Genomic DNA, 11,807 nt, shown 5'->3' with positions numbered 1-11,807 from the left:
GCTGAGGCTGATGGCAAATGGGAAAGAAGGGGACACAAAGCCTCAGCTGTGCTCTGTGGGGCTGGGTTGCCACGAGAGGGGATGACACGGGGGCAAAGTTGCTTTGCAGACCCCCCCCATGCCCCTCGCTGTTGCCCCTCACACCCAGCACCCCCCACGCAGGGTAGTTTGGGGGGGGACAGACCCCCGTCCCCTGTCCTGAGCCTGGAGTGGAGCTCAGTAAAACTCAGGTTTGTGCCTAACCAGGGCCAGCCCCGGCCCTGCACTAATCCAGTGTTGCTGGGGGGCACGGGGCGGACAGGGACACGGGAAGAGCCGTTGCAGGCCATAGGGTGAATGGTTGCGCTTGAAAGGTTCAATCCTTCGTGCACCAGCAAGCAGAGGTGCCCATGGTTTGGCCTGGGGGTGCAGCCTGCCCACCCCAATTTGAGGGGGCCCAGGACCCACCCAGGTCCCGAGACATCTCTCTCAGCAGAGCGCTGGCAGACACAGGGTTAAGAGGCTGCAGCTCAGGCAGGACGGGAGCAGAAGGAATGTGGAGGGTCCCGATGGGTAAGAGCCCCCCAGCAGACAGGCACCCCCAGAACCTCCTTTGGGGGACACATCAGGGGGGCACCAGCCTCAGCAGAGCAGCCATAGGGGCAGCCCAGGGCAGAGGCTTACAGCAGCGGGGGCTAGGCTTGAAACCCCCTCCCCCAACCCTGCAGCCCCCCCGGGCAGGGCCGGGACCCCCAGACACCCCGCTTCTCCCCGGTGTACCGCGGGGTCCCTCCAGGCGCGGGGCGGGGGACAGCCCCTTTGCTGGGGTGGCCCTGCCACCTCCTGGCCAGCCTGGGGACTGCGGGGGGGGGGCACGGCCCGGGGACACCCCCAGCTGCTCCAGGACACGCAGCCCCACGGGGGATGGGACAGAAGCGCGGCTACAGCACTCTGCCACTCGCCCGGCTTACCTGGCCCGGGGCTCTCCCCCTCCTCCTCCTCCTCCTCCCCTCCTCCACCCCCCCAGACAAGTGATGCAATGACAATGTGTGCCACAACCCCAGGTACCACTGGCCATCACCAGGTATCCCAGACATCACTGGATACCACCAGCTATCACCAGGTATCCCAGACATCACCGGGTACCACTGGCCATCACCAGGTACCCCCAACCATCACCAGATAACCAGACATCACTGGGTACCACCAGGTATCCCGGACATCACCGTGTACCACTGACCATCACCAGGTACCCCCAACCATCACCAGATAACCAGACATCACTGGGTACCACCAGATATCCCGGACATCACCATGTACCACTGACCATCACCAGGTATCCCCAACCATCACCAGATAACCAGACATCACTGGGTACCACCAGCCATCACCAGGTACCCCAGCCATCACCGTGCCACCAGCACTGTTGGCATCACCAGGTCATGGCACAACTTGGCAGAAGCAGGTGAACTGTGGCAGCACCCTGGGGGAAGGACCCTCCATGGTCACGGCCCCACCAGGGTCTCGCTCTGCAGCCTCCAAACCTGCCTCAGATTTGGGTGCACAAGCCTGTCCCTGCCCTGGTACCAGTGGGGATCTGGCTCCCAGCCCTGGGGCCTTTTCCATGTTCCTGGTTCGCAGGGCTCAAGCTTCAGCAAAGGCTCATGCCGGCTGGATTTGGGCTGAAAAGGACCAATCCGTAACAGGTTGGACCCATTTCCCTCACTCCAGCCACAGTTTCATCTCAAGCCTTCTCCACCAGCTCCTCCAGAGCAGGATGGCCAGTTAAAAGGCCCCAAAACAGGCTTTTTTTACTCTGAAAACAGGAGCAAAACCAGCCCAACACCTCCCTCCTCCCAAACCGCCCCAGCATTTTGCTGCTTAGAGGAAAACAGCCCCTTATAACTCCAAAGTTTTATTTTATTTCACCCCCTCCCAGGCAGAAAACATCAAGTGCCACAAGTTTTTCCATGCCAAAACACACTCTTACCCACGCTGCCTCCAAGCCAAACCGCAGCAGAACCAACCCAAGGACGGACAACTTAAATACACTCACTTAACAACCAAAATACCAACCCACCCCTCACCAGCACCATACCGAAAGGGGGGTCCTGTATAAATACAGTGCAATAATTACATATATTTTGCAATGGCACAATTAAAAGCCGTATCCAGCCCCATGTCTGGGGGCTCATGCGGCACCGCTACCCAAGCCCCTCTGCAGGTGATGCTCCAGCCACCAGTTAATAGCATCCTTTGTCCCAGTACACTCCAGCTTTGATACCCCCAGCACCAATAGCTCCAAGAGGCTAGAGGGAGCTGGTGCGGACTGGGGGAGAGGGGCCACAGCCCCCCAAGAAATATGGCTCTGTGTCCTGGCCAGGGATTTGCCGGAGCTGCTGATTTTGGAGGCTGTGGGTGCAGTGCCCACACATGAGCTTCATCCTCTACCATCCAAAGGTGACTTCAGCTTTGTTGCCTGATTATTTTTTTAAGGATATTCCCAGCCACACAAGGGGGAAATGCTGCTCAAAAAAAAATCTGTCATGACCCTGAAAAACCAGTCTAACTGGGGAGCAACTGGAATGGTCCCAAAACATGACAGTCCCCCAACATGGCCCATCCTGGGCAGGGGTTCCTTTCCCACCCAGGGGTGCTCCTAACCCAACCCATGCACTCAAAGGCACCCCCAGTTCACCAGCAGCCCCGGGGCAGCGGGGGAGCATTGGTGCTGGCACCCCGCGGTGTTATGGCCAGCGCTGGGACAGGAGCTGGCTGCATCCTTCCTACACCTTCCCAGGGTGCTCCCGGAGCCTAGCGAGGTGACAGAGCCCCCAGGTGACAACGAACCCAGGAGATGGAGAAGAAGCCACCCAGGGTAGCTGACATGAGCCCCCCACCACCACCCTCAGAAAACACAGCACTCCCTGACCAACCCCACACTCTCCAGCCACCCCACAGAGGCCCCACACACTCGGGACACAAGTGGCTGGAAGGGAAAAAGGAATAGGGAGGGGAGGGCTCAGTGCTTCAGCAGGTCCCCCAGGTCATATGCCTCGAAGAGGTCACTGACGCCTTCACCCTCCAGCCCCCAGAGATAGTCATCCTGTTCTAGGGGGGGTGAGAAGGTGATGAAGGGTCCCAAGTCCAGGTGGGAGGGGGTGCAGGGCAGCTGGTCCTCCGTCTGCTGCAGGAGGTGTGGGGGCGAGCCCAGAAGCCCAGCCTCCACCTCCAGCAGCGAGCTGGACCCCCCCGAGACAGCGAAAGGCAGAGGTGGGGGTGAGGAGGAGGAGGTTTCCGTGGCCCCCCAGCTCTGGGGGAAGACGTGGGGCGGCTGTGGGGCTGGCCCAGGGCTGTTTGGCAGGGAAGGGGGTACGGCATGGTCCCGTGGAGAGGTGGCAGCGGAGGGGGTGCCATGGTCCCTGGTGGGGCTCTCCTCCGCGATCTCCTCCGGGCAGAGGTAGACCTCAATGGGGCCATTGGTGCTCTTCAGGTGGAGCTGGAGGTTGTCCTAGGGGGAGCAGAGCAAGACTCAGTGGAGCACCCAGAAAGGCCCCACATCCCATCCTACCGCCCCCAACCCATTGGGGTCCAGGCAGGGCATTCCAACCCCTAAAGGACCAGGTCAGGGTCAAACAGCCCCATGGAGATACCCCAAAACCATCCAGGGCCATGCTAGGCTGCACCCCTGGGACACCCCAGATGACCCCATCAGGGACGGTGCAGATGCAGCAGCAGCACCCACACCCCAGCCCTGACCCTGCCACAAGCCGGGGAAACGGCCCCCGGCCCCACACACACCTCGCTGAAGTCTGGCACCTCCAGCTGTGTCTCGGGGGGAGCCTTCATGGCGATCACCGTCTGCTCCTTGAAGTTGCTGATGGTGTGGAGGTCCTGGTAGGTGACGTACGCCAGCGTGGACGGGGATAAGGTATAGGAAAAAGGGGGGCTGCAGGGGGGATGGCTCAACCCCCCAGTCCCAACAGCAGCCTCTGAACATCCCCCCCAGCCTGGGGGGTGCCAGCTGGAGGAGAAGGGGCTCAGAGGGGTCCCCAAGACCCTGTCCTCCCCCCTTGTCCCCCTCAGCAAGGATATCTCTGGTTGGCTTCGCTGTCAGCCAGCTGCCGGAGCTGCAGGGCACAGTCCTGCAGGAGCTGGTCCAGTGTCCTCTCCATCCTGGCCAGCTCGGCCAGCTCCCCCCGCAGTGCCTGCTGCTTCGCCGTCACAACCGTGTCCTCAAAGATCCCTGTCCCCCTGCCAGCAGAGATGGCACCTGAGGGACAGCACATCCTACATGCCCTTGAGCCACCTGTCCCCCACCCTGCCATGACCCCTTGTGCCCCTCCAGCGCCCTAGCATCACTCACATCCACTGGATGTTGTTCTTGGACTTCTTGCGGATGAGCTGGATGCCTTCCAGCACATTGGTGATGTCGTAGATGCGACGTTTCTGGACTTCCAGCACCTCGGCCGCCCGGTTGAGATCCACGACGCCGTCGGACGACTCGCTCAGCAAACGGATGAATTTTTTGGTGAGCAGCCCCAGCGAGGTGTCGTAGCGAGTCTTCTCCCCAGGAGACTTGGGGGCTGCGGGAAAACGAGAGAACCCCCCCATCCTCTCCTTAGCCTGGGTCATGAGGTGGAGGTGACATGGGGCTGGACACGCTGGGGACATTAAACACTGTACAATCCCTAACCTGGTGGAAAAATAACCCAGAAATAACCCCCTCGGGATGGGGGGGCGGGTCTGCCAGCGCAGAGTTGAATCAGCTCAAATAGCAAGGAGGGGCCGAGGAGCAGGTGCTGCTCCCACGGTGCCACTTCGAGTCGCTTTGGGTGGTGCTAGAGGGGACATTGCAGCAGCTCTAAGAGGGGAGAGAAACGGAGCTTGTGCCCCCCCCCGCCCCCCCCAGCTCCCCCCTGCCCCACCTCGCCCAGCACCACTTACTCCTGGGGCTGGGGACCTGCACCAGGGTCCTGCCCTTCCCCTTGGGCGTGCAAAGTTCGGGGCCCTCCAGGTCCAGCTTTCTCTTGGCCTGGGTTGGAGAGAAAACCCCATGTGAGGGCTGAGCCAGACACCCCCCTGAGTCCCCCAGACTCCCCACCCCGGGGCATCAGCCAAGTCCTGGGTGCCACAGCCCAGGGTGGGGGGATCTTGCAAGAGGTTCATCCGGTTGCAAAACCCCTTCTGGGAAGGGCTCCCACAGCACCCGGCAGGGCGAGGGGCCACCGGGAGAGCTGGGTGGGGAGGAGATGGGGGGTCCCTGCACCCCCCATGGCTTCCTGCCCGCTTCCGCCACAGCACCCCAGCCCACCCCAGCCGTGGGGAACCCACCGGGATTTCCCCTCACCCCCAGCTCCTGGCACAGCTCCACGGGGCTGAGCCCTGGGAACGTGGCCGGATCCTCACCCTCCCACCCTGCCAGCTGGCTCGTTGGGGTGCAGGGTTTCACCCCCCCCACACCCCCCCAGCCACGGCTGGAGGCAGCCAAGGGCACCCAGCTGTCACCGGTGCACCTGGGACCAGCCGGGCTCAGCCCTCCCCGGGGACCAGTGGGTGCCCCAGACACGTGCACCCAGCTGGAGGGAAATGGGTGAGGTGGGGTGGGGGGTTGAGGAGGGGTGGGTGCCGGGTGCGGGGACACCTCCCTGCACATGCTGTCCTCTCAGCCGGGGCAGGGGGGGGGCGGGGGGGGAACAGCTCCTTGAAATCACCCCCAAGCGACTCCCCCAAGCATCACTCGGGGAGAGAAAGACCCAGGGAAGGTGGGGGGCCTGGGGTGCAGCAGAGCCGGTGCAGAGCAGAGCTGGGGGATGTCACCAAACCTCCCCCCCCAATGCGTGCAAATCCCCCAGGATCCCCCCACATCCCCAGTTATGAGCAGGGGGACTTGCGGGGGGGACACTTTGGCTCAGCAGCAGAAAGCAATGCCCCCAGCCCCACTCCATAGCCCCCCAGTACCTGCTCCCAGGTCGGGCTGTCCCACAGGGTCCCCCCCAGCACGTCCCGCATGGCGCCCAGGTCCCCGTGCCGGCTCAGCGTGGCTCCAACAGCAGCTCCCTGGGGAGCACACCCCACTTTGCGGGGAAGGGTTGGGCACCTTGGCGGTGTTCCCACCCGAGGGGGCCGGTGGGAGAGGAGCCGGGGGCTGTTTTCCACCCCCCCAGGGAACCAGGTTGGTCCTGAGCTCCTGTGGGAATCTGTTCCCTCCCTCCCTTCCCCGAGCAGGTTTTCCCCAGCGAATGCTCCTCCATCCCCGTGCCCCCGGATCTGCCCCCGAGCTGCCGGCACCCCAACGGTTAACGCTGAGCGCATGGGAAACACCTGCCCTGGATCAGACCCCATGCATCTGCCAGCTCGATTTGGGACAAGGAGGGGGGGCATCATCCTGGCCCCCCTTCTGCTGGCACCCAAACCCTTGCTTCTCCGGATACCGATGGCCACAGCCGCCCATGTGTTCCCATCGCTGATGGGGATGGGGGTGTCAGCTGCACCCCATCTGCCCAAGCAATGGGGAAACTGAGGCACAGAAGCAACCCACAGCAGGTCCCGCTGTCCCCAGCCACCTCCGATCCCCCCCAAGGCTCTAAGGTGGTCTCCCCTTCCCATGTGCAGGAGGGGAGAATGGGGGACCCCCTGCTCCCCCATGGGCAGCTCAGGGAGGGGGGAGTTTGGTGGGCTCAGGCAGGGGCAGGACCCCGCAATGCTGGGACGCACCAGCGAGGGACAATGGACAAGAGTGTCCCAGCTGCCGCCCCCCCCCACCCCCCCACCCCCGAGCCGGGCAGGATTAGGCACACGACAGCTGAGCGGGGCACAACAAGGGGCTCCCAGCACCCTGCCAGGGCTGGAGGGGTTGGGATGAACCAGAGCAGATGGGGGGGGGGGGGGGGCAGGAACCAAACTCCAAGACTCCCCCAGGGCATGGCAGGACCCCCCCATGCCGCTTGCCAGCCCCCAGCCACTGCTTCCCAGGATGGGGGGACACACCAGCTACACCCCAATATGATACAGGGGGTGGGAAAAGAGGCTCGACCCTCCCCCGGGCAAGGGCAGGAGCCTGCTGGGGGGGTAAGGCAGCGGGGGGGGCAGGCCGGGACCCCTGCCAGCTCTGCCTGCCAAGCAGCCCTCGGCCCAGCCCTGGCGCCAGGGGCTACACCCTGCGCCCAGCCCAAGCATCAGAGCAGCCCTCTCCCCTGGGGGGCCGCGGTGGGCTCCTCCTGCCAACGCTTCCTTTCAACAGCACCCGCTGCCTTCTCCGGGCTTGCCCGGGCCCTGCCCGGCCCTTCTGGCCCCCCCAACCCGGTCCCCCTCTGCCAGCCCCACCGACACCCTGGGGCGTGGGAACGCAGCGCCCGGGGATGGGCACCCAGAGCTGGGAGGGTGGCACAGAGCACCCCAGGATCGTGCCCGGGGATGCTGCTCATGCCAAGGGGCTGCTGGATCAGGCCCCCCAGGTGCAGCTCCCACTGCCTTTGGTATGGCTGAGGGCTACTGGGGCACAGGGTGATGCAGAACCCCCAGATTTGGGCGGTCAGGGGGGCTTTCAGCCATACCGTGGGCAGGGCAGGGAGGCTGATGCCAGCCCTGGCCCTGGGATGGGGAGACCACCCTGTGCTGGGGAGGAAGGCAGCACCCCCCACCCTGGGTACCACTCCCCACTCCGAGATGCAGCCTGAGTCTCCATCCCCTCCAACAGCCCCATCCCAGCACAGCAGAGGGGAAAGGCCTGGCCAGAGACGTTTCCCACAGAGAAGAGCCGGAGGCTGTAAAAGCCAGAGCCAGAAAAAGCCCCTCTGAGGGCAACAGGACACCTTCCCACTCATCCCCCCAGCTCCTGGCACCCCAAAATTGCCCCCTCCTGCCCATGCAGAAAAACCCATGATGGGATCAAGGAGGGACAGGACCACCCTGGGTCACCCCAGAAGAATCCAGGGTGCTGCTGAGCGGTTTTCCGGTGTGGAAGGGTCCCAGCCCAGCACCCACAGCGGCTGCCACCCTGGGTGCTCTTTGCACAGGTGGCTTAGCCCTGCCAGCTCGCATCGAAATCACGGTGGACTCTGAACGCCCTTGTCCCTGTGTGAAGCAGGCAGGGAGAGCCAGGACCCCACGGTGGAGATATCGCTCTGCCCGGGGCTCCTTTGCAGCCCTGAGCCCCTATAGAGATCCCATGGTCCCTATAGAGGGCCCACATGGCTAGAAGCAGGGCAAATACTGAGGATGGGATTGACACAGGCTAAAACCGCTCCGAAATAGCATTTTTCATGGGGGAAAGCGCATTTACTTACCCCAGGACCCTCAAATCAGAGACTACAGATAATCTGAGATGGTTTTGGACCGTGAGAGACAACCCATCCCACTTTCTCATGGATGGACATGGGGGTGATGGGGTCCCTCCACCCGGACCAGGTGACCCCAGATAATTTATATGGCACAAATCCAGCAAGCAGGTGGGAGCGGCTGCAATCACCCAGCTTAGGAATTGGGAGGAAATGCTCATTATCTGATTGCCTCGGATCTGCACACAAAGGTTGTGCCAGTAAATGGGGTGTATGCTGGGGTAAGCCCCAGCTGCCAGGGCTGAGCGTGTCACACTGGGGTTGGAAATGGGATATCCAGCACAGGGAACGGGATCATGGCATCAGGAAATGGGATGGGGACAGAGGGGAATGCCACTTGCAAGCCACCAAGGGAGATGCAGGAGCACTTCATGTCCCCATGCTCCTGCAGACCCCTTTCAGAGGACAGCTGCAGGCCCAAGCACCCTGAGCATCTCCTGGCGTGGGCGATGATGATGATGATGGTGGTGATGCCAAAGAGGCTGTTAGCCCAAAGCCAGCTCTGCAGCGATGCGTGGGAACGGGACTGTGAGTTTGTGGGGTGTTTTTAGGGGAGGAGGCAGGGGCACGGGTGTCTCCTTCAACAGCAGCCCCTAGCAGCACAGGATGCAGCATCACAGGTGGCTCAGAGACAAAGAGGTTGGGGAGGAGACAGGTGGCCCCAGAGCCCCCCGGGATGAGACTCGCAACAGCCCCAGCCAGCCCCGCAGCAACAGCGCAAAGACACCCGCTCTCCCCCAGGCACAGCAATGTCCCCAGCTGGCACCGAGCATCAGGGACCAGGGAAAGGGGGAAGGGGGGGGAATAAATAAATAAATCAAGCCTTGAAAAAGCTAAATCGAAGTTAGCAGGGTCTGGGATCCCTCCCAGGACCCGGGGAGAACAGAGGCTCACAGTGAGGGCTGGACGCGCGCCCGGGCTGGGGCAGGCAGGAATTAAATGCCAGCTGCCAGCAGGGCTGGCCGGCCAGGGTCTTGATGGGGGCCCTCCAGCAGGAGGGACAGGCTGGGCAGTGCTGCCCACGCACCCCAACAGTGGGCATGGGGCCAGCACCCCATCTGGGCCACGGTTTCCCTGTTTAGGGACAGCAGGCACCCCAGGCTCGGTGACAGGGACACAGGAGGGCCAGCAGCTCCCTCCCTGTGCCAACCTGCACAACTGCCAGCATCAGGGTCCCTGCTACAAAGCCTTGGGGTGTCCCATGGAGGATGGGAATTGCTTCAAATTCACACTCCCCCCTCCCCCCCCCCAAAAAAAAAAAGAAAATATTGCAAGCTCTGCTGTAACCACAGGCAGGAACCAAGCTCGGGCAGTGGTGCTGAACCACCCCTGCCCCACGTCCCCCGACCTCCACGGGTGATGGGTCACCCCAGGGGTCACAGTCCCGAAGCGGGGTGAGCCAGCAGGGATGGTGCCCCCCGCCCCCCCCCCGGCGGCAGGAGTGCTGCCTGCACCCAGCCCTTGCTTCCCTAGGGTGGACAGAGGTTTGCAAAGGGCCTCAGCTCGGTGGCCGGGCTTCGAGGCACGATGCAAACTGTTTGCAAGCTGAAGAGAGGCAAAAAAGGCTGAGAAAAAAGGCTGAGAAAAAAGGCTGAGAAAAAAGGCTGAAACGCGGAAGCCAGGAGCCAGCTTTGGGCACGCAGGGGCGAAGGAAGTTGAGAAATGCATGAGCCATTTCATTGCGACTTTTGATTTCAAACCTTACCCTCTCCCACCCCAATGAGTCATTTGAGGGGGGGGGGGGTGCTGACCCCAGTATAAGCTGCAAAATTTGGGAGGGTGCTGTACCTCCTGGGGTCAGCCATCCCTTGCTCGCCACCCTGCACAAAGTCCCCAGCCTCCCATCCCACCGAAGCGATGCCCAAGGAGGGGATGGGGCGCAGACACCTTACCGGCAGCCGTCCCGCTGAGGCTGAGCGGAGGGTCCTGAGCTGCGGGCCCTGGGGGGTGGCATAGAGACACCCCCCCTGGGGAGCGGGGACGCTGACAGCCGCCGGCTTGTAGAGCTGGGTGAAGCAACCGGCAGATAACAGAGGGCTGCCCAGGCTGGAAGCCCCCTGCTCAGAGGAGCCCATCACCGACATGACCTTCTTCGGGTGGGAGGGGGGGAGCAGGAGGGCGGCGCCCCCCCTCCCCGGGGCGGGGGACACTCCCCGGGGGAGCTGCAGCATTGCAAAGTCCTTTCCAAGAAGCCCGGGCCGGGGAAGGGGGCAGAAGCACCCCACGATTTTGCCTCAAGGAAGGGGTCACAATCTCAGCGGTGGCATTTTAGGGGGGGCGCGGGGGGGGGGGTCCGCCGGGCGCTGGCACCGGCCGGTCTCCAAACACACCCCCCCCCCCCCGAAATACCTGCAGAGAAGCAGGCGGCGGCAGCACCAAAACCGGGCGGAAAAAGCTTCTTTAGCCCCAAAAGACAGCCGCGGTGGGGCGGAGGGGGCCGGGGCAGCCCGGAGCGCAGCCCTGCCTCGGCCCGATGCCCCGCGCCCGGCTCCGCTCCCGCCCCGCGCCCGGCCCCGATCGCGCTTTTTTTTTTTTTTTTTTTTTTTTTTCCAGTTTTTTTTTTTTTTTTAAGCGCCAAACGCCTTGCCGCGAAATTCGGATTTCCCGCGGAAAACGCAGCGCACTGATTGGCTGCCGCAGCCCCGCCCCCTCGAGGCAACCGGCGGGGCCGCGCCGGGAGGGGCCTTAAAGCGGCCGCGCGGCGGCGGCGGCTGTATGCAAAGCAGGGGGGCGTGGCCTCTTTGGCACCACCTCCGGAGGGGGTGCCTGGGGCAGGGATGGGGACCATTGGGGTTGATGACTAGGGTTGATTTTTTAATTATTATTTATTTATTTATTTATTAAAGGCACCTCCTCCCCACCGAGTCTGGTGGGTTCCAGGCTCAGGGCTGTGACCTCCCCATCCCCATCACCCCCTAGCCCCATTGGCCCCCATCTCCATTGCCCCTCCCTCCCCATTATCCCCCATCCCCATCAACCCTCACTGGCCCCCCATCCCCATCACTCCCCACACCCCTCTCCCCTGACCACCATGGCCCCCATCCCCATCACACCCCCATCTCCATCCCCAGCTGCAGCCACCCAGGGTTGGAGGGGGGTTGCATCTATTTGGGAGAAAAATGTGTTCAGGTGCTCCAGCCAGAGGCTGCCTGGCAGCATCCCACCCCCCACAGGCAGGGAGCAGGCAGGGGTCTGCGCTGCCTGGGGGGGCCAGACCTCGGCAGGACTCCCTGGTTCACTCACAGCAGTTCACCTGATCCATCACCCACCAGTCCCAGCCATCGGCCACCCACCACGTGTCCCTGGGGTACACCAGCTCCTTCTGGCAAAGAGGGAGGAGAAAGAGGGGGTGAAGGGCCCCCAGTTTTGCCAGGGGGATACTTCAGGGTGCAGTGGTGGCAGAAAGCACCGAGACAATGGCAAATCCCTGAGTAAGGGCAACTCTGAGACTTACTGGAACCAGTAAAAGGCCACCACAGCCTGAGCCAG

At 62.8% G+C, this 11,807-nt stretch overlaps 1 protein-coding gene across 4 annotated transcripts; it reads right to left on the bottom strand.

The window, feature by feature from the left end:
* Positions 1 to 1,878: 1,878 nt before the first annotated feature.
* Positions 1,879 to 10,817, bottom strand: E2F2 (E2F transcription factor 2). Of its 4 annotated transcripts, none has more exons than XM_037381692.1 (7): positions 10,211 to 10,817; positions 5,941 to 6,039; positions 4,927 to 5,014; positions 4,346 to 4,565; positions 4,075 to 4,269; positions 3,781 to 3,895; positions 1,879 to 3,490 (listed from the first exon to the last, which is right to left on the bottom strand). In XM_037381692.1, the coding sequence occupies exons 1-7, from the start codon at positions 10,487 to 10,489 to the stop codon at positions 3,002 to 3,004; spliced, it is 1,485 nt and encodes a 494-aa protein (XP_037237589.1). In that variant the 5' UTR covers positions 10,490 to 10,817; the 3' UTR covers positions 1,879 to 3,001. The 4 variants fall into 4 exon arrangements, with proteins under 4 accessions (XP_037237589.1, XP_037237590.1, XP_037237591.1 ...); XM_037381693.1 differs by having other exon boundaries at positions 4,075 to 4,233; XM_037381694.1 differs by lacking the exon at positions 5,941 to 6,039.
* Positions 10,818 to 11,807: the final 990 nt, after the last annotated feature.

This window comes from Falco rusticolus, chromosome 3 (genome assembly GCF_015220075.1).
Source record: "Falco rusticolus isolate bFalRus1 chromosome 3, bFalRus1.pri, whole genome shotgun sequence".
Taxonomy (NCBI): domain Eukaryota; kingdom Metazoa; phylum Chordata; class Aves; order Falconiformes; family Falconidae; genus Falco; species Falco rusticolus.
The sequence above is the reverse complement of the archived record's forward strand: the minus strand, read 5'-3'. Positions and strand labels throughout refer to the sequence as shown.

Excerpts from the sequence above, each read along its gene's own strand:
- E2F2 (XM_037381692.1), bottom strand. The coding sequence starts at position 10,489 with ATGCTGCAGCTCCCCCGGGGAGTGTCCCCCGCCCCGGGGAGGGGGGGC. Across the intron at positions 4,270-4,345 it reads AAGAACAACATCCAGTGGAT|GATGTGCTGTCCCTCAGGTG; the intron begins GTGAGTGATGCT and ends AAGGGCATGTAG. Across the intron at positions 3,491-3,780 it reads AGGTGCCAGACTTCAGCGAG|GACAACCTCCAGCTCCACCT; the intron begins GTGTGTGTGGGG and ends TGCTCCCCCTAG.